The 20,767-nt window shown below is 48.6% G+C and overlaps 1 protein-coding gene across 2 annotated transcripts; it reads left to right on the top strand.

Moving 5' to 3' along the window:
* The first annotated feature begins 1,320 nt into the window (after positions 1 to 1,320).
* MLEC (malectin) lies at positions 1,321 to 20,414 on the top strand. 2 transcript variants are annotated; one of them, XM_060121810.1, is made up of 6 exons: positions 1,321 to 1,740; positions 7,531 to 7,709; positions 8,422 to 8,598; positions 8,705 to 8,762; positions 9,944 to 10,169; positions 20,044 to 20,414. In XM_060121810.1, exons 1-6 carry the CDS (start codon positions 1,503 to 1,505, stop codon positions 20,312 to 20,314), a joined length of 1,149 nt encoding a protein of 382 aa, XP_059977793.1. In that variant the 5' UTR covers positions 1,321 to 1,502; the 3' UTR covers positions 20,315 to 20,414. The 2 variants fall into 2 exon arrangements, with proteins under 2 accessions (XP_059977793.1, XP_059977794.1); XM_060121811.1 differs by lacking the exon at positions 20,044 to 20,414 and having other exon boundaries at positions 1,330 to 1,740; positions 9,944 to 15,548.
* Positions 20,415 to 20,767: the final 353 nt, after the last annotated feature.

The following is a 20,767-nucleotide window of genomic DNA, read 5'->3' as shown; positions in this document are numbered from 1 at the left end:
ATTCGGGTACATTTAAATTCCCCACCTACACTCCTTTTCCGTACCTCACTTTGTTCCTTTATAGCATTCCTCATTGTTCTAACTAAATAATTGAGTCAGGACTGTGATTCTCATGCGAGATCCTCGGTGTAGTTTTGTTCACTGCTGCCCAAAACTAATTGCCTGCCAGGTAGTAGGCAGGGTTGTCAGATAAAATGCAAAAAAGCCCAGTTTAATTTGAATTTTAGACAAGCAATGAATTATTTTTAGTATGAATATGTTCCATTTATTTGAAATTCAAATTTAACTGGGCTTCCTGTATTTTATCTGCTAAATCTGACAACCCTAGTAGTAGGGTCTTGATAAATAATGTGGAACAAATGGATAAATGGAGTTTTGCCTTGGCTCCGCCCTAAACTTGCGGTTTGACCGTTTGGGCAACGCTCCTCCCCTCTCTGGGCCTCAGTTTCTCTGAGAAGTGGGAGTTCGGGCAGCGACCACAGCGCAGGGATCGCCAAGGCAGGAGAGCGCTGGGTGAACTGCCAAAGAGCAGGGAGGCAGCTAGGGTCATGCCTGTACGGGACAGCCTGGACCTCCATACTGGGTACCTCCAAGTCCTTGCCGGAGCCGGCAAAGCCCCAGCTCCTCCCCTCCAAAGCTGGGGCCTGCCCGAGGCTGTCGCCATGGAGATATGGGTAGCCTGGAGCCCCTCCCCCCAAGCCACGCGTTTCCGCTGCGTTGGAGCCTTCTGATTGGGCGGCCGTCTGGACGCTACCACCAGCCCAGAGCCCGCTAAGGGGTGGGGGCGGGATCTTCGTGAGAACCTTGCCCTGAAAACCTGTGCCTGTGGCCTTTCTAGAGGAGGATGGGTTCTCTTCTCACGCGGGGAGAAAGGCCGAGTCTCAGGTCGGAAGAGTGATCATTGCTTCTCCTACTAGAGCGTATGCTCATGCTTCTCCCTGAGAAAGAAAGGGGGCGGGAAAGTCGGCAGCGCCCCCTCGGGAGCCTATTCGGTCCCCAAAACCTGGAACACCGGAAGTGCTGGAGACGTGTCAGTGCGCCCTATTCTAAACCTTCCCCGCTAGGCCCCCTTTCCTATTCAGCTGTGGGATTCCGGGGCCGCCTGGGCGCTTCCACCTCGCCACTTCCGCATTGAACCGCCGCTTCAACCCAACTCTGCGCGCGCTCCCTCACGTGCCTTGGTGGTTGGGCCAGCTCCTGGGAGTAGCCACGCCTTTTCCCGCGCCTGGCAGGCAATGGGCGGGCGCCTCCCGGCGGGGTGGTGGGTAGTTAATGAGGGCCGGGTGCTGATTGGCTGCAGGGTCGTGGCCGGGGCTGGGAGGTGGGGTAGGTTGTTCCTGAGGTGGGAGGTGGCACCCGTGGCTGAGAAGTAGGCCTGAGAGCGACATGTCTCCGGCGGCTGAGGCACAGCGGCCCGTGGCGCTGTTTTTCTGAGTCCGGGGCGGCCTGGCGGGGCTGAGGACAAGGCTCGGCGGAGGCTGCCCCCCGCTGTGGAGGCCGCCATGCTGGGCGCCCGGGCGGTTGAGGGAGCCGCTGTGGCGCTCCTGCGACTGCTGCTGCTGCTGCTGCTGCTGCTGCTGCTGCCGGCGCTCCGGGGACCGGGGCTCGGCGTGGTGGGCTCGGCTGGGGCCGGGCTGCCCGAGAGCGTGATTTGGGCCGTCAACGCCGGCGGAGAGGCGCATGTGGACGTGCACGGCATCCACTTTCGCAAGGACCCTTTGGAAGGCCGGGTGGGCCGAGGTGAGCGCTCCTCGGCTGAGCCGCCGGATTCCGGGCCTGCCATGCCCGGCGCAGCGCGCCGAGGGCTGCGGGCCCCGAGCCCCTTCCTCGGCCCTGGGGCCACGTCTCTGGAGCGAAGTTTCTCTCTACGGTTTCCTCGGGAACCCGATCATAGCCCAGAGCCTGGCACTGGCTCGAAGCTACCTAGAGCCGTCGAGGCAGAGAGTTGGCGAGAAGTGATATTTGGACCTCGCATCCTGCATTTTCTTAACCCCTCACCTCCACCCAAGCTAGGAGAGTAAAGACGAGGGCGGCCTATTGCCACCTTGAGGCCTCACGGGTTTTTCGGTTATCGCTGTCCCTGACCCGGAGGTTCTGCTCGCCTTTCAAGTCAGTTTCTGGTATATTCCTGCCGACCCAGAAATGGGCCGCTTTCTTTGCCCTCTCTGCAAGAGCGGGGCTTGATTCTTAGCCAGAATGGAAAGGAGTCTTCGAAGAGGATGGGCCAGGAAAGTTTGATTGTAGCCTCCTCCCCTAACCCCCTTTGGAGCGGGGCATGTGTGTGCATAAAAGTAGAAGCTGCAGGCCCTTTCCAGAGGGCGGTTATGTCGAAACCATACTGCACAGGGGGCTGGTGGTGTGTCAGCTGGGTCAGCCAGCGTAAGGTCTGAATATTACGTCTGCGAGTGCGGAGAACCTACCCTAAGTGGTCCTGAGAGCTGTGATTCCAGCTTATGGGAAAAATGATTTTGACTTAATTGATTGAGCAACAGTAGTTTTGACAGAGCTGCACAGTTCTCAAAGTTAGTGTAGGAACTGCCATGGGAGCTGGTTAAAAATACAAATTCCAGACCTGTAGATTAAACCCAGGTTTCTGCACCCAGGGCTTCTGATGTAGGACATCTGCAGACCACCCTTTGGGAAAATCTGCTCTAGACTCTGTTTCTTCTGTTAGTAGGATTGGAAAACAGGATTAAGAAGGAAGTTCGTCGCTTCATGTGTTGGAAAGAGATTTATGCCGTATGCTGGGTTCAGAGGCTGCCAGATTGGCAATATGCCATCTTCAGAAAAGTAGGAGACAGACTTTCTCACTCTTTTTTCCACAATGCCAGATTTGGCTCTTGCCTTTCCTAAAAGGTTTAACTTAGTTCTTCCAACCAAGTTAATTGCAGTGTCCTGGAGTTTGTTATATTGGGGAGTTTATTGCTTCCATACATGTCACGGTGTTGGGACACAGAGCTGTTTTCTGAAGCACTATGTTTGTCTTCAGTTTAGCTCTGGAATTTATTTAGCCCTGGCATGTAGGTCTCAGTAGCCTGGGTTCAGCTGAGTCAGGGCCCTGGTCTCTAGCAGCTGTAACAGCAGCCAAAGGCAGACTTAATAGCAGGAGGTCATTGCTATCTCCATCCTGGACCCTTTCTCTTTCTTCATGGATGTGGGCAGGGAGGAAGGAGACCGTTTATGGACTTTGCCTCTAGAGATAGCCATGGTGAGACAGTGTGCAGATGGTTCCTTTCACTTAATAGATACCAGGCTTTACATAGGTTACATTATCCTCTTTGGTCCGTTGTGCAGAGGAGGGAGCTAAGACCACACAGGTTTCGTCCCCAGCTACTCCCCTTATTCAGAAATCCTTGTTTTACTTTGCTGGTGTCGGTGGGTTTGGTTTTTTTTTTTGATCTGGTCAGCACTCAGCCAGGCTCTCTGTCCTTGGGTTATTGGCTCATGGTCGCAGTTCCTTTGGAAGAGTTTATTGTAGCAGGTAAAAGTATGCGACTTACCAAATTACCAAAGCTCATGTGTACTGGAGTCCTGTCTCAGACAGACCCTGCCACTCCATAAAGAGGTTCCCTGCTCCACTCTGGCGGTCCATTTGGGTATGAATTGTAGCAGTATTAAGGCATGGATGGAGAGTAGAGGGCGGTCGTTGGCTTGTAGGCTGTTGTAGCTTGGACCAGCCAGTTGCAACATTGCACTTAGAGGGCTCCTGAGAGTAGCATTTTGTTGGCTTTAGGTCTGGGGCTGAGAAGTGATTTATCTTCCTCTCTCAGAAGGCAGCTCTCTAGTTTCTTTCTGTGTGAAGGAGTCAGCACCACCAAGGGTGGTGCAGCGGTTCCCTCTGCCTGCCCTTCTCTGGCACTGTTTGGGTAAGGGTTGCCAGGTATTTGGAGACCCTTGCCTCCTGCAGCTATTTATAGTAATTGCGGTAGGAGCTGTATGTCTGTCTTTCCCACATGCCTGTGATATTGTTTCCAGCACGTGAGGAAAGTCCATTTTTATGTTGAATGAATTCAGGTATTTGTTGCCAAGTTAATCCAGATAGGAGTTTGGCCTGCTTTTGAACTTGCTGTTTCTCTATAGCGTCTTTGTAGTTCAGCGTTCTCGTAACCGTGAGTGGGCCAGGGCACCCAGTGGCTTTTGCTTTCAAAGGCACTTCATAATGTTTATTGAATTTCATTTCTGCCTTGAGGATAGATAGTGCTCATAGAAGATGCTGACAGCCTGGGAAAGGCTTTTTTCAACCTGTGTGCTTCAGCAGATGGAGGTACAACTACCGAGAGTGATTCAGAAGCACTCCGTGTGGGATTTTGGTGTGCTGTGCATTCCAGGTTCTTTTTAACTTGCTCTTTCTGGGTTCCTCTTGACTCTGTGGTGGAAAAGACCTGGTTATTTGGCTTGAGGGCATTGAACTTGGCTTGGTTTTAGGAGATATTTCCTCTTCATAGAAGGATGCCCGCTAGTCATTTGTATGACCTTGAAGTATTCGCTTTCCCTCTCTTGAGCCTTCAGTTTTCCTTCATAAAACTTGTCATGCTTTTGAAATCAGTGACACGAGTCTGAAAGTTCTCCTGTCCAGAGTAGGTTAAAGTGTCTCTATCTTTTTCTTTGCTCAATGACCTTTTACATGGAATTAAAAGTGGAGCAGAATGTGGCTCTGGAGGGGAAAAAAGCTGGCCAGGGGCCTGAGCCCATCGGATGACTAATTCTGTAGACCTAACGAAGACCCTTTCCTTTTGGCTGGGGAAGGATTTGGCTTTGGGGAGATAAGAGCTTGAAAAGATAGTGTGAGAGAGACACTGCTACCTCTGATTTGCTTAAGACCAAGGGATTTGCTTAGAATTCTCTTCCTATACTGCCACATAAGGGGCAGACTTTGTTTGCAGGCCCTCCTAGAAGCAGTTCACTGGTAGAGAATTTGGGTAGGTGATACCCCATTTTCCAGGTGAGAAAACACCTAGAGAAGACAACTTGTTCCACATTACATAGTAGGTGGCAGAGCCAGGATTCAAATCCAGGCCCCTCTTACCTTCAGACCTGGGCTGAATTTTTCACGTAGCCTGCTGACTCCATTGTCTAGAGCTAAAAAGCTGGGGACATAGTGTGGGCCCTTTGGTCCCCCTCCTTTGGTTAACTATCTGAACCATGTCGTACCAGCTGCAGTGGTGTGCTGCATGTATACACTGTATTTCAGAGAAACTTAGCTGTGAATGCATAAAGGCTGGGGTGGGGGCGGAGAAAAAGTCCTTCTTGCTATTGTCTCTTTTGGGACTTGGGCAAAACTTTGCCTGTGGCAAATCTCGTTGGAAAGCCACTTGGGAAAATATTTAAAGGTAATTCCAAGATTGTTAAGTAGTTTTTTGCTCACATGGCTGAGTTTTCATAGCCGTGGGACTGAGAGTGCCACAGATTACATTACCGTCAGTTTCTCACTTTTTCCATGCTGGAAGGGGGGGAAAATGATTCTGTATACATGCACAACCTTTTCTGTGTCTCTGAAAAGCAAATCTAGTGACTGTTGCAAATTTGTAAGGATCACGGTCTTTGAGGAAGAGGGAGATTCTTAGAACTCAGGTGGAAGAGGACTGGCAATCTTTTAATCTTTACAGGTTTGTGGTCTGAGCCTGGAACAGAGCTGGGGCAGTTGGCAGTACATCCTTTGCAGTACTACTCAGCCCCCACCTTCTTTGATTTCTTGAGGAGAAATAGGAAGAAAAAAATGTCTGGAGACAAAAGTGCAATGAGTTTCCTGTTCATTGTCTCATCGGTCCATCTGATCTCCTGGCTGCCATTCACTTACAGGAACTGTTAACACTTCTGTTTATTTTTCCGAGGGCTTGACCTTAGCCATTGGATCTTTTAGTTACTCTTTTACCTCCCTTAGAGATAAAAGATCCTCTCCCTTGGAGTTTCAGAAGATAAAGCTCCCGGGATGACCGCTCTCAAACGTCACCCAAAGGATCTAGGTGCCAGATGTCTTCAGAGTCACCATGTGAGATTGGAAGATGGTCTTAAAATCTTAATTCCAAGACTTCTCCAAGGAGGAGGAGAGACTAGGCCCATGTACTGAAATCACTGCTAAGTCTGTGGTTTGGAAAGTATCAATAGATTGATGGAGCCCTGGAAAGCATAGCTAGTCATCTCTGGGGCCGGAGTGTGGAATCTTATATTTGAGGAAAGACCTGGGTATGGTTTGTAACGTGGGGGAAAGAAAAACGTGTACAGACCCGTCTCCTACTAAGATTGGGGGCAGGCTGAGGGCAACAGAGGTTTTTGGCTCTTCTAATATCCACCCAAGTAAGAACTTTTTACTATTACTCCACCTTATTCCTTGTCTGTCTGAAACGGGAAAGGTGGCTCCCTCTGGACCTGGGCATCTTAGGCCAGAGGTGCCAATAGGACCGTGGCACATTTTCTTTCCCTGCTAGGGTGGCTCTGGCCCTGTGGAGAGGAGTGCATGGCTTGACTGCTCTGCAGGCACCTCCTTTGTTACCATTTGTTCGTTCAGCGAATCATATTGAGTGCCTACGTATGTGCCAGGGCCTGTGTCAGGTGCTGGGGATATCGTAGGAGCTTGTTTTCCTTTCAGTTTGTCTGGGGAAAAGTTCAAGAGCCTGCGTGAGGTTGAGTTCTATGAGTCTGTGGGAAGTAAGGTGTTTGGACCCAAAGGAAATTAGAGAACATCACATCCTTTTTTTTTTTCTCCGGTACGCGGGCCTCTCACTGTTGTGGCCTCTCCTGTTGCGGAGCACAGGCTCCGGATGCGCAGGCTCAGTGGCCATGGCTCACGGGCCCAGCTGCCCTGCGGCATGTGGGATCTTCCCGGACCAGGGCACGAACCCGTGTCCCCTGCATCGGCAGGCGGACACTCTCAACCACTGCGCCACCAGGGAAGCCCATCACATCCTTTTTTTAATGAACATATTTCTTTTGACCATCCTTGGAACTTTTTGAATGAAATAATTATAAAAAGCAGCCAAAGCTGGTATCTTAATTTGTAGTAAAGACAATGAAGAATGACTTTCCTAACAGATATCCTGTTTTTTATTTAGACTGAGCTTTTCTGAATGAGAAAAAAACAACATTCTTTGAACTTAATTGTCTTGCAGTGTTCCTGGCCATCCCCCTGGTTTTATGAGGTTTCTCTGAAGCTCTCCCTCACCAGGGAGCCCAGCAGCTGTAGCATAGTCCTTTGTTCTAGTAATGAGTTAGACTTGTTCCCTTCCCATCACTCTGGATATATTTGGGGAAAAGTCATTTTCACATGCTTTCAAAAAGTTCCGCTATGAGGGTTATGGGAGCTTCTTGGGGTGATTAGTGCTTGGTTTCTTTCATTTTACTCTTCCTTGGTAACGGGTCATCTGATTCTTGCCTTTGTGGCTGGTCTCTTGAGAGCCAGGTGCAATGGAGGTGGCCCCTTCCACTGGGAGGGTTATTAGCATTGCTCTGGAAATGCCTCTGGTGGTTCTGGGGTCTCCACTCTTCTTTTGTGTTCTGTCTCTGACATGGTTTCTCTTTGTCTTTTGTGCCCAGCCTCTGACTATGGCATGAAACTGCCAATTCTGCGTTCCAACCCCGAAGACCAGATCCTGTATCAAACAGAGCGGTACAATGAGGAGACCTTTGGCTACGAAGTGCCCATCAAGGAGGAGGGGGACTATGTACTGGTGTTGAAATTTGCCGAGGTCTACTTTGCACAGTCCCAGCAGAAGGTGAGGCCTGGTCAGGCCCCTGCTTGACCAGTGGGATGTTACCACTTTTGGATAGCCCTCTGCTAAGGGCCAGAGACTGTGAGACGTGTTCCCAGAAGGGAGGAACAGATGAGCTTTGAGGAAAAGCTGGATTTTTTTTTTTTTTTTTAAAGGCTGTACCATGCGGCCTGCAGGGTCTCAGTTCTGTGACCAGGGATCAAACCCAGGCCATGGCAGTGAAAGCCCAGGATCCTAACCACTAGGCAGCCAGGGAACTCCCAAAGCTGGATTCCTTTTGCCCAGCTGTGTCCCATTACTACACGACTGAACTTGCCTTGGGATTGGTGACAGAAGGCTATGCCAGAATCCTAGTTCTTGGCCACTAATCCTCTTAAGGCCCTCCTGGTTATAGCCTCTCCCTTCTTGGTTGTCAGCACCTTCTTGTTTTTAGCCCTGTTCTTTTCCTGTCCCTTCCTCTGAATTTCCTTCTTTCCATGTTGAGCTTTTTGTTTGTATTCTTTGTTCCCTACGGCCAGTGTGCGACCTTGACAGTGAAGGAACATGGCTTTGATTTAGCTCAGGTAAAGGACTCTAGCCACCCTGGAGTATATCCAGTCCTGTCATTCCTTGAATTACTTTTGAACTTGAAGCCCAGGCAGGTACCTCATGTCCAACTGGGGAAGGGGTGTGAAGCGGGTGGTTTTGACATTGTCTCCTTTTCTCATCTTGGCAGGTATTTGATGTGCGATTGAATGGCCATGTTGTGGTGAAGGACTTGGATATCTTTGATCGCGTTGGACACAGTACAGCTCATGATGAAATCATCCCGATGAGCATCAGAAAGGGGAAGCTGAGTGTCCAGGGGGAGGTGTCCACCTTCACAGGGAAACTCTACATCGAGTTTGTCAAGGTAACGCTCCTACTCTGCCCTCACAGCTGAGGATGAGCTCAAAAGAATGGGTGCAGGGGGGATGTTTGCTGCTGTGTGGGGTTGACCGCTGTTTCCCATTTCCTAGGGATACTATGACAATCCCAAAGTCTGTGCACTCTACATCATGGCTGGGACAGTGGACGGTAAGTTGTGTTTCTGATCTGCTTTTTGACGTGGTCTGAAGGATATGATTGAGGAAGCCCTTGGGGGGATGGTTTAGCTGATCGCTGTTTTGAAAACACTAATACTTAAAGCCAGATTGTGGGGAACCCAGAGTCCGGTGGCCGGGGGTGAAGTGTAGCATGGTGCTAGCCGTAAGCTTCTGAGTAAGATCTGTGTTCATATCTTGCTGCCGCCAATTAATCAGCGGATTGGTTTTGGACAAAATCCTTTAACCCTACTATAAATTGGGATTAATAATGTTACCCATGGTGTGCCCTGAGTCTTGTAGTCATTTGGAATTGCCTAAAACTCATCCTTATTCTGTTTCTTTGACATCTGTGTCCTGGGGGCAGAAAGAAGAAAAAGGCAGAAGGAAGCGTCCTTGAGTGTTTTGGTGTGCTCCAAGAGAGTGCAGCATTGCTGGGCTGCACTGAGCAAAACTTCATCTATTAATGTCTCCCTGTCCTTGGGATCCAGCCTGAGAGTACATCTCTTTCTCAGGGTTGAGGGTCCTGGCTGCCAGCTTTCCCAGGCTGATTTTTGCAGAGAAAGTTTCTGTCTTAGTGACTTTTCTCTCCCATCCCACCTCTGTACCTTTCCCCACCTCATCCTGGAAGCACCGAGGCTCGCATCCTTTTTTTTTTTTTTTTTCGCATCCTATTGTTTTGACATCCCAGAGGATGTCTTGCCACCAAACTGATTTGTAGCCAGAGTCCCTCAGGAGGGGACAGAGAACAGAGGGGTAGTGTGTGCTGAGAACCCACAACTCTGTGGATCAGCTTTTCCTTCATTGCTGTGTGAATCAGAAGGGAATGTGGGATTGTAGGAGGGAGGAGGAGAGGTTTGAAAAGGTTAATCTTTGGGTGTCGGGTCATTGTCCTTGTCCAGTCTGGTTCTTTCTGGGCTCTGAAGAAGTAGGACAGGAAGGGGAGATAGTGAACCTCTCCGTGCTCAGGGCTTTTACTACGTTTTAGTTAAATCTAAAGAAGACAAATGTTTGCGCAGCAATCTGCTCTTCTCTAGGCTGGGAACTGTTTCTGCTCCTTCCTGTGGATCCTGCTTAGGTCACGGGGTTTCTTTACTGTGGCTCATTTACTGCCCTTAAGGGCCTCACGTAAATGCCATGGGTCCTACTTAAAAAGTGTTCTTCTTCTTGTGTCAGATGTACCAAAGCTGCAGCCTCATCCAGGACTGGAGAAGAAAGAAGAGGAGGAGGAGGAGGAAGAATACGATGAAGGGTCTAATCTCAAAAGACAGACCAATAAGAACCGGGTGCAGTCGGGCCCCCGCACACCCAACCCCTATGCCTCGGACAACAGCAGCCTCATGTTTCCCATCCTGGTGGCCTTCGGAGTCTTCATTCCAACCCTCTTCTGCCTCTGCCGATTGTGAGGACAAATCACCATCCTGAACAGGTGGAGGGGTGTGGGAAAGAAACCAAACATGTTGGTTTGGGTTTCTGTATTTTTTACAGTGATTAACAAAAACAAACAAATGAAACACACACACACACACACACACACACACAAAATTAAAGGAGATGAAAAGAGGCGGAGTGAGTAGAGAGCAGCCCTCATCCACCACCTGGTCCTAGACCTGCTCCAGTCCTAGTTCTCTCTTTGTGGTGGCCCCCAGCCGTCTCTTTCCTCTCCAGGGTACAGAGGGATCCTACCTGGTCCAGGGTGTTCATCCGTAAACACAGTGGAAAGGACTCTGAACTCAGAGCAGACACGGTTCCTTTTTTTAGGTTAGAAATTAACAGCAGGGAAATGTCATCTTCTTACCTGAGAAGACTAGCGCTGGGAGTTGGGTATGTTCTGAAGTTATGTCCAGATAAGTTTTCAGATGTCCTGGGATTCAAAGTGTGTGTGTGTGTGTGTGTGTGTGTGTGTGTGTGTGTGTGTGTGTGTGTGTGAGTGTGAAGGTGTACAATTTGTATGATAAAGATGAAAACGGAAGGGGGATTAAAAAGAAGAAAGGAAAGTAGATACTTCCTTACTTGGAAGCCTTTCTGGTTTTAGCCCAGTGATGGTTCCACCTTAAGTGTTTGAGCTTTGTCATTGCTTGTCTCCCTGACATGTGCCAGTTAGAGAACTGTCTGGTATCCGAGACGATTAGTTTATATCAGGTCCTCAAGTTGCCTCTGACTTCTTACCACAAACGAATCATTTTGATTTCAGTGCCTGTTGGGGACTTGATTTCCTCTCTCTCTCTCTTTTTTTTTGAACCTGGCTCATTTGAAATCTCTCTCTCAACCATCCCGCTAAGTTATTGCCAAGAAGGGAAGGAGACATAGGGATTTGGGGTTCCCTTTGCTTGAATGTCTTATCCTCTACCACCTCACCTTACTGGTACCTCCCTCCCTGGATCTCTGAGCCAGCAGCCAGGAGGACCTGACCCAGCAGTTCTTTTATTGGCCCCTTTGTAGGGTCTTGCTGCCAGGGGACAGGGATGCTTTCCAGCCTGCAGCAACAGAACACTTGACCTTAAAAGTCTCTTCTGGTCTTTGGATCAGAAAAGGCTTATGTTAGCGTAACTTAAGAACAACCTCGGAGACTTGAGCCCTACTAAGTGACTGACCACTGTTGAGAGTATCTAGTACCTGATGTTCATTTATTTCCACATCCTTCCATGTCACGGTTCAACCAGTTTTGGTTTAAGCCTAGAGCTGCCCCAAGGAGCTAGACTGATTGTCTGTATCTGGCCCAGTGACGCCTCTCACTGACCTTAATAGCATGCCCTTTTTGTCCTTTCATTTCCTTGTCCAAGTCTCAGCCAGGTTCTTGATGTGACGGGGCTGAAAGATTGCCAGTCAGCCATAGTCCTGGCAGCTCTGAAGCCACCCTTAGCCTCTAAGTGTTTGCCTTGAATTCCACGGGAAAATTTCTGCAGGAAGTGAGGCTTCCTTGTTCCTCTCCTTTCTGGTCCCTGTCATCCTTTTCCCAGTTAGGGGAGCAATGAGGGAGGACCCAGCCAAGCTACAAGGAATTTTATGGATGGAAAGCCACAGGATTAGCTTATGCTTGGGCTGGAGCAGCATAGAATCTCAGGCCAGGCTCATCCTTTTACAATGCGTTTAATTTTGAGTTTGTCTCTTTGGATATGTTTTCCAAGAGCTCCATATATTTGAACTGCTCATTATGTGACAAAGTAAGTAGCCCTTGGGCTCATGTCCTGGGTTTTGGTTCTTAATGAGTTACTCCAAGTCAGCATTTAGTCCTTTGAGAGTCGTAGCCCTTTATTTCAGCTGTGACTTAGGCCTTGATACTTGGGTACTGAGTCAGGCAGCTGGACAGCTGCGGCCTGAAGCTATAATCAGAGGAACACTTCTGGAGTGCTTCATGAAGCTCCTGCGTTACAGGATGATGTCCTGAAGCCTTGGTCCTGGGACCACCTGCCTGGGGCAGTGGACATCCTGACTATTAATTGGGCTTCTGACAGGGGCTTCGAGTCCCATTCCGTCACAGCTCTCCAAAGCCGTAGGCTACTGCCAGTAGAGTAAACAGGATGCGGGAGGACTTGCTGCCTCCATTTTGCCTTGTTCATTAGTTTGCCTGGGTCTCTCTGAGGAAGGAGGGCTCCCCGCCTCCTCACCTCAACCCTTCCCTTCGGTGACTCAGAGTCTCAGAAGGAAACCCTGGTTCCTGGGGCCATTTCCTAACGGTACTGTAAGCCAAGCAGCTTTGCTTCTGCCTCTGTTTCCAAGCCCACCCTTTCCCCCTGAGCTCAGGGATAGGGACGGGCACTTTCCTCTTTGGTTGTGCCTGAAAGGAAGGAACATCTTTCTGTGGCTCACAAAAACTAAAGGGGAAGTGAGGAAACAGGAAGAAGTATGGGGGGGGGGCTGGGGTAGAGTCCCCTGGAGCCAAGCACACCCAGATCACAGAGCTGCCCAGGGCTGGTTACGGTTGGCTTGTGATGCTGAACTTGAAAGTTTTTGTTTTTTTTTTTTGGCTGTTTCAAGATGATATAGGTACATGAAGTTTGGGTTAAAGGGGTGGGGATGGGGTACTCTTTATTTTTATTTTTGTATTGTGTATGTCAAGAATCACTCTGTTGTTCATCTTTTGCTTTTTGCACTGTTTGTCCCCACGTCTGTATCCTGAGCTGGTGCTAGGGGCTGAGAGGCTGCGCTGTAGGGGAGTCTGGCTGGGGTTGGGGAGGTGAGAAGTCACGCCCATTAGGCATGGGGAAGGAGAGGCCTGGGCTCTTCTACTGGATCCATGCTTGTCCTAGGGTTTTAGATCTTCCTGAGCCCAGCTGGCCAAAGCCAAGAGCAGATAGCCAAGGTGAAACTCCTGTTGCCAGAAGTGTGGCTTGGGTTCAGTTTCCGGGTGGACTGGGCAAAGATGTCTGAGGGAGGTGGGCTGAGAGTCTGCAGGGTAGCCCTGATTTGGGTCAGGGACCAACTGGCCTCTAAACAGACTTTTTGGGGGCTTCACTCATTGCTGACGGGAACATCATGCCAGGAAACAATCTTTGGGACCCATGTCCCCTAAACCAGATACGTTTTTCTAAAAAAGCCTCCACTATTGAGGAGAAGCTGCTCAGTGTTTACCTTGCATTCTGGTGACTTGAAAGGTGGTTCTCTTTGTGTCAGTGGTGTCAGATTGCAGGAGGACCACAGGGCCTGCAGGCCCACCTGTTGGTTTGAGAGTCTGATCTTGTTTTCTTGTTCCGTTTGCCTAAGAGATACTGGCCTGAAATTGGAGGATCACAGTAGAGGTCACTTAGGCTTGGAAGAGATGGGGTGAAGTTTGAGTTAAGTTTACTGCCCCCTTTCTTTGCCTGGGAACTGTTTAATCCAGTTTTAGAATTGTGATTTGACTTCTTTTCTTTTTGGAGAAGCTTCTGTTTTAAGGAATTTCTCTTCCTCCATATCCTGCCTCTGCCCTCTCCTGGGAAGGCCTGGCCATGGCTTCTAGAATCTCAGTTGAACTTCAGAAAACAGCAGCAGTATTTTCCCTTTCCTAGCACTTATATTCCTTTCCCTAGAAATTGGCTCACCTTGGGAAGCACAGGGGGAGAATCAGCAGGTTCTTGACCCTCCCAGGGGATTGGGGAAGGACCCACCCGGTCAGCACAGTGCCTTGTCCTCTCCTGCTCTGAGCCAGGGTGGGCGTTCCCTCTAGATTCAGGTCTGGGCAGGGGGTCTCACAGTCCCTTCCTCCCCCTCCCCTTTGCTGTCTGGCTCTGACCTAATTCAGGTGTCTTCTTGCCTCGAGGAGCCTTAATGGCATCAAGTGGCAACATTAATACTGTCCTCCATGCCTCTCCAAAAGGACCTAGAAGAGCAGGTGAGCTTTCCAGAGTGAGAGACGAATAGATGCTCCTGTTTTCAAAAAACAAGTTGGGGAGGGAGGGTAAGCTTTGGGCCTCCATCCACTGTGGCCCCTGGGGAAGGAGCCTGGGGCGAGGCTAAGTGATGGTGCAGAAGCAGAACCAGAAACACCCAGGATCAGTTCAGAAACCAGAGAAGAAATCTGCTTTTCTTCTATGGGAAGATGTAATTAGGGATCAAATGCTCTAAGAAAATTGCAAAGAAGCCTTCATGTTCAAGCTTAGGAGAGATCAGAGTAATTTTTCCCTTTCAGTCTGAGCTAGGACTCTCTGTATTTATATCTCTCCTGGGGCAAGAGGGCTAGATTTCCTCATTTTGTTACAAGACTAGGTTGGCACCAGTGGGTCCGCTTCCCAGCGAGGGCGGTTTCTTCCCTGTACATGGGTGGCTTGCTGCCGCTGGTTTGTCCTTGCCCAGCTGCATTTGGCAAGCTGGCTGTAGGCTGCCAAATCATTTGGATAAGGGCAGATGATTTGGGGCCTGGCTGGGTTGGCAGGAAAAGAGCAGGATGGATCTCTTGGGACGGGTTCCCCCCTCCCCACCCCCCAGGAGTATAAAAACAAGGAGCCAGGATTGTGCTGGCAGCCTGGGAAACAGTAGTGCCTGCTGGAGTTGGCACAGAGGGCCCTGGCACCTCTCGCATCCAGGCAGTCTTGTGAGAGGGGAGCACGTAGCACCAGGAAAAGCAGAACTCCATTCTCACCTCTATTCTGAGCTTCGGGGCTTTATTTCAGTACGAGGAAAAACAACAACAATCTGAAGTGCGCTTTCCGTCCTTTCAAAGGACAACTGTCGGGAAAGGAGGGCTGAGTTGCCAGGTGGGAGGGGAGAGTTGGCAGGGAGAGGCATTATGGCAGAACCAGGAATGAGACATCCTTGACTCCTGTCTTCCCTGGTGTGTCATGATCCAGGGAATGAAGAGAAATTTGACCCTGGATTAGTTCCCTCCTTGGATTTTCCTTCCACCAAGTTCTCCCACGCTTGGACCAGCTGCCCATTCAGAGCTCAGGGCAGCCTCTTCAACCACTACTGGCCTAACCTGGCTCGTCAGGAAACCAACCCCACCCCTCTAGATCGGGCCTGGCTGCTCTATTCTGTACCCAAGTACTGGACGATAGTGTCAAGTTCTTAGTAGCCCCTGTAGCTCCAACTCTAGATTCCCATCCTCTCCCTGCAGAGGCCAAACCTACTCTCTGTCTGTAGCCACAACACGCATTTCCAGCGACACAGTGAGATGTGATTGAGGGGCTTTGAACCTGGCTGGCCCGGGAAAGCTGTAGGGGTGGATAGAGCTCTTTCCTTCTGGGCTGTCTCCATCTGTCCCTACCCCTTCCATGCCCCACCCTACTCCCACCAAAAAGTAAAAAAATCAGGATGTTTTTCACTGTCCATTGCTTTGTGTTTTAATAAACAATTTGCAGTGACACTCTGTGTTGGGATTGAGTTTGAACTTGATTGCAAAGAAGTGACGTGATGGGGTGGGAAGAGGGAAACCCAGGGGTTCTCTTGGCTGCTAAGGGTTCTTCCGTGATGAGTCTGGGAGCTTTCTTTTCTTTTCACCAGGATGTTTGGTTAAGGGAACGGAGTTTTGTTAAATGCTGCCTGGCCATTTCAACCAGCAGCTCATTCAAGGAAAAATAAACAGTTGTTATGTTTCCACTTTCACTGGAACACCAGGCCATGACACTTTCACTTCCAAGACACACTGAGCCTGCTGCCTCCCCTCCCGTTTTCCCCTCAGCTTCCACAATAGCCTGTGGACAGACTAAGCCAGGGGATGGTTTTCTCTGCTTTTTCCTTTTCTGATGTGTTGTCAGTGTTGACAAGGGAAGGGGCAGAAAGAGCAGGAAGGATTTTTTTTTTCCCTATAATTTATCCATCATGTTTTATAGCTGAGGAACATGAAGCTCAAAAAACTTTAGTAATTTACCCCAGGCTAGTCAGTAAATGATCAAGCCAGGATTCAAACCCAGTCTATTTGTCTGCAAAGCCCATGATCTTTCTAAGGCTATAAGAATAATAATTACAGATATCTTTTATTGAGCCTTTGAAATGGGCCAGGCACAAGGCCAAGCAGTTTTACAGATGTTATCTCTGTTTAATCTTCAACCAACCAGCTGGTACTTTTAAGAGGTGAGGTGACTTGCCGAAGACCACACAGCCAGCAAAAGGCAGAACTGAGGTTTTACACCAGGACTCTTGCTCTTAATCATTATTCTCTCCAGCCTTCCACTCCTCGCCTGATGCCATGTGCTGTGTTTCTTCAAGCAGGAATGGAGGCTGCTGGTTTGGGGAATGGGAGGGAGAGCTTGGCCTACCTCCCTCAGTTATCCCTTGAAGGGCAGAATTCAGTGCTCAGCTCTAAGAATGAAGCCTGTGTGGATGGAGTCTGTTCTCAGGGCCCAAATAAGCCAGGAGGCCCACAGAGCCTCATTCTTAGCTTGAACCCACCCATAACTGGAGTTCTTTACTAATTTAGACTTGGCTGTTACTATTTCAAGTAGCTTCGCATGAGCTGCCAAATGGGGAAGAGACCTGAAGAAGCCCTGCTCTAGGGACTCGCAGGGAGGGAAACTGTCTGACAGAAGATCTTGGGCCAAGTGGGGGGGGTTGGGTTAAACCACTCTTGGGTCCAGATCCTTTTTTTTGGGTCCAGATCTTAATCTCACTAAGGAAATCAGGCTCCCGGTTGGCTGGAGCCGGTGTGTCGGTCCTTTCTCCATACTTAGTACCCCATGCCCCTCCACCCCCCATAGAGGAAGAGAGATGAGTTTTTCCAACATTTACTGGAAAGCCTGTTGCCATAGCAATGGTGAGGGGTCAACAGAGGTGAACAGAGGTGAAGCACAGAGGTGTGGAGTGGGCAGGCCTCTGCTCTCTAGCAACCTGAGATGGTAGGCACCTCACCGCGGTACTCTGGCCCAAGAGTCTTAGTTTTGTTTGTTGCTAACCACTTATATTAGTGAAAAATAACCCCACTTAGTTTTTGGCTGGGGCCTTGTCCTAAGACTTCCTCTCCTGGGTTTTCTTACGGCTTCTACTTGACTCCGTCTGTTGCTTCCTCAAGCCTTGGTCCCCAGCTCATTTCCTCTCTGCTCTGACTTGACTGTTCTTCTTGGTCACCGCACTTTTCAATCCAGCTCCATGGCTTCTCCCTGCCCAGGGTGCTTGCCCTCAGCAGAGGGGTCCTGGAGAAAGAGGCCACTTAAATGTATTGTCATAGCGACCATTCATGAAACACTCTCCCTGGCGCCAGCAGAGTGCTTTTCGTTGCTGTTTTCATCTCCTTTTTTAAAAATTTATTTTATTTATTTATTTTTGGCTGTGTTGGGTCTTCGTTGCTGCGCACAGGCTTTCCATAGTTGTGGCGAGCAGGGGCTACTCTTCATTGCGGTGTGTGGGCTTCTCATTGCATTGGCTTCTCTTGTTGCAGAGCACGGGCTCTAGCTGCGTGTGCTTCAGTAGTTGTGACACACGGTCTCAGTAGTTGTGGCTCGTGGGCTCTAGAGCACAGGCTCAGTAGTTGTGGCGTACAGGCTTAGTTGCTCCACGGCATGTGGGATCTTCCTGGACCAGGACTCGCCACCAGGGAAGCCCTCATCTCCTCTTTACAACCCTAGGAAAGACCAGTGACTAGCCTGACTTATAAATAAGAAAACTTAGGCTCACAGGGCATAAATGACCTGCCCAAAGTCACATAACTGGTAGGTGGCAGAGTGAGGACTGGAACTTAGCTCTGTCTAACCGCAAAGCCTGTGCTCTTAACGTCATGAGGTACTACTTTTAAGAAGGAACCTTTTGAATGTAGATAACTGAAGAAGCTGGGTGTTGGTTACGTGGAGGTTTATTATATTATTCTTTCTCTAAAAAGAAAGTAGCCTTTTAAGACTTAGTGATACAAAGTGCGTAAGTACATTTTAAAAATCGGGGGACTTCCCTGGTGGCACAGTGGTTAAGAATCCGCCTGCCAATGCAGGGGACACGGGTTCAAGCCCTGGTCCAGCAAGATCCCACATGCCACGGAGCAACTAAGCCCGTGTGCCACAACTTCTAAGCTGCGCTCTAGAGCCCATGAGCCACAACTACTGAGCCTGCGTGCTACAACTACTGCAGTCCACGCACCTAGAGCCTATGCTCCGCAACAAGAGAAGCCACCGCAATGAGAAGCCTGCGCACTACAATGAAGAGTAGCCCCTGCTCACTGCAACTAGAGAAAGCCCGCACGCAGCAACGAAGACTCAACACAGCCAAAAACAAACAAATAAATAAATAAATAAAATATTAAAAAAAAATTTATATGGGGTGCAGAATGTGAAAACTCATCTTTCTTAGTCCTACCTCTTTAATCCCTAGAGGATATACAGGTGTATTATCTTTGGTGTATATCTTTCATTTTATATGTATTTATGTATATTTATATGTACGTACACACATATTTACATAATATATTTGCACATGTGCAAGTGTGCCTTTAGAATTCCATTAAGGAATTACTGAATCAAACAGTATATGCACGGGACTTTCCTGGCAGTCTAGTGGTTAAGACTGCGCTTCCACTGCAGCGGACTCGGGTTCAATCCCTGGTCAGGGAACTAAGATCCCACATGCTGCGCAGCGCGGCCAAAAACAAAACAAAACAAAAAACGGTATATGCACTTAAAATTTTGAAAGTTCTGCCCTCAGCAAGGCTATGTGAATTTCCACCCACCAGTCTTGTGCTGTACGACTTTGGAATATGCCATGAATCCTTTTCGGAAACAGGTGGGATATAAATAATAAATTAATGCTTTTAAAGAACAGCCCTCAGCCAGGGAGAGAAGTGACTTGGGTACTATGGAAATCACTAGCTCTGTTTCCCAGACCACAAGGCCTGCCTGCAGTCCCAGCCACGACTTGCTGATTCGGTGGATGCCATCTTTAGGGAAGCAGCAGGAAGGAGGACTGAACTTCCCTGGCTCGGCAGAAAAAAGCCCTCTGATGTCCTGCTTACCTTGGCCTCATCAGCTCTGGGCCCCACCTGCCTGGCCTGATTTGAGGCAGACTGCCTGGCAACTCTGGGACTGCTCTGGAAAACAGCCACTGTCACACCTCTTACAGTGAGGAAAATAACCAGCTTAAGGAGAGGGACTTGAAGAGCACCAAGCTGCGGTGAAAGGGAGGCCAGCCTTTCCACTCCAGTCTTCCCACGTCTGGCCCAAGGAGACATTGGAGTTGCTATTTAATGCAGTCAATCTCTATTTTTCTTTTTCCACCCAACAGGGAATTAGTATATGTACTTTTCAGACAACTTTTTTTTTTAAAGAGCCTTTTGACATACCTTAGAAAGATTTGGTGAGGAGAGACAGAGGCAGATTGGAGGTTATGGCCCTAATTTTTCCTACTGCCTCTTAAAAAGGAATATTTAAGGATTTTTTCCTTTCTTTCTGTGTGTTTTCTATTCTCCTAAAGACATAATCTTTTGCTTTTTAACCACAGTTTATAGGTAGTGATCAGAGAGAGTACAGGCCTCAACTCCCTTATATTTATTTAAAAATTTTATTTAAAAATTTATTTAAAAATTTTTGAGCAGAAAAAAGTGATCAAGTTTGAGGTGGCTTTTAAATTTTAAGAGATTATAATAAGTCTCCTTTGACTTAAGAGTCTGCCTTCCAGATGCAGATCCTAAGTTAGTTAGTTAGTTAGTTTTATTTATTTATTTAAAGGTATACAAGCAGCCCATGATCATATGCTTGTTGTGATAAAATAGTATAGAAGTAGTTCTAAAGAGTGTCAGAGGTGAATATATCCCCCTTTAATCCCTTCCAATTCTCTCCTCCCCCAAGGGAACCTCACTTAACTCTAGTGTATATCCAAACCCCTTCCTGTGTAGTTACAGATAGAAATATTCATATACTTCCAATTTTTTTTTTTTTTTTTTTCAGTACGTGGGCCTCTCACTGTTGTGGCCTCTCCCATTGCGGAGCACGGGCTCCAGACGCGCAGGCTCAGCGGCCATGGCTCACGGGCCTAGCCGCTCCGCGGCATGTGGGATCTTCCTGGACCGGGGAACGAACCCATGTCCCCTGCATTGGCAGGCGGACTCTCAACCACTGCGCCACCAGGGAAGCCCTACTTTCAAATTTTAAACAAATGGGATTATGTGCCTTGCTTCCCCCCCCAAACTATCTGAGATCTCTCCATACTAGTAAGTAGAGATGGACCTCATTCTTTTTAACAGCTGCATAACATGAATGGGTGCAACTATAACTTGTTGTAATTTTTCAGTTTTACAAATGGTCCTGCAGTAAACATCTTCGTGCATACATGTAGGCTAAGTTCCCGGCTGTGGAATTGCAGGTAAACACGTCAATACGTTTGTTATCATCCCTAAAAAGAGAAAAGCTGGGATCCAGGTAACTCTAGTCCTGGTGCTGAGGACAAATGTTTAGTCAGCAAGTGATTGTGTGAAATGGCTCCATGCTGAACTCCCTTCTTGGTGATTCACAATCAAGTAGCATAATAAGAGTTCTGGAAATTCTTCAGTAACCACTTACTGCTGAGTAGTTTAAAAAGAATTGTTTGCAAAGGGAAATTGCAATGTGCAAATGTGTAATTCTTGTACACATCTTAAAATTTCCCTGAACAGTTTGGGAAGTCTCCCCCCAG

This window comes from Lagenorhynchus albirostris, chromosome 14, assembly GCF_949774975.1.
Source record: "Lagenorhynchus albirostris chromosome 14, mLagAlb1.1, whole genome shotgun sequence".
Lineage (NCBI taxonomy): Eukaryota > Metazoa > Chordata > Mammalia > Artiodactyla > Delphinidae > Lagenorhynchus > Lagenorhynchus albirostris.
This window is presented reverse-complemented; position numbering and strand designations above follow the sequence as displayed.

Bases quoted from the DNA above. Each gene is read 5' to 3' on its own strand.
- MLEC (XM_060121810.1), top strand. From the start codon at position 1,503: ATGCTGGGCGCCCGGGCGGTTGAGGGAGCCGCTGTGGCGCTCCTGCGA. The intron at 7,710-8,421 runs GTGAGGCCTGGT...TCATCTTGGCAG, and splicing joins TTGCACAGTCCCAGCAGAAG to GTATTTGATGTGCGATTGAA. The intron at 8,599-8,704 runs GTAACGCTCCTA...CCCATTTCCTAG, and splicing joins TCTACATCGAGTTTGTCAAG to GGATACTATGACAATCCCAA.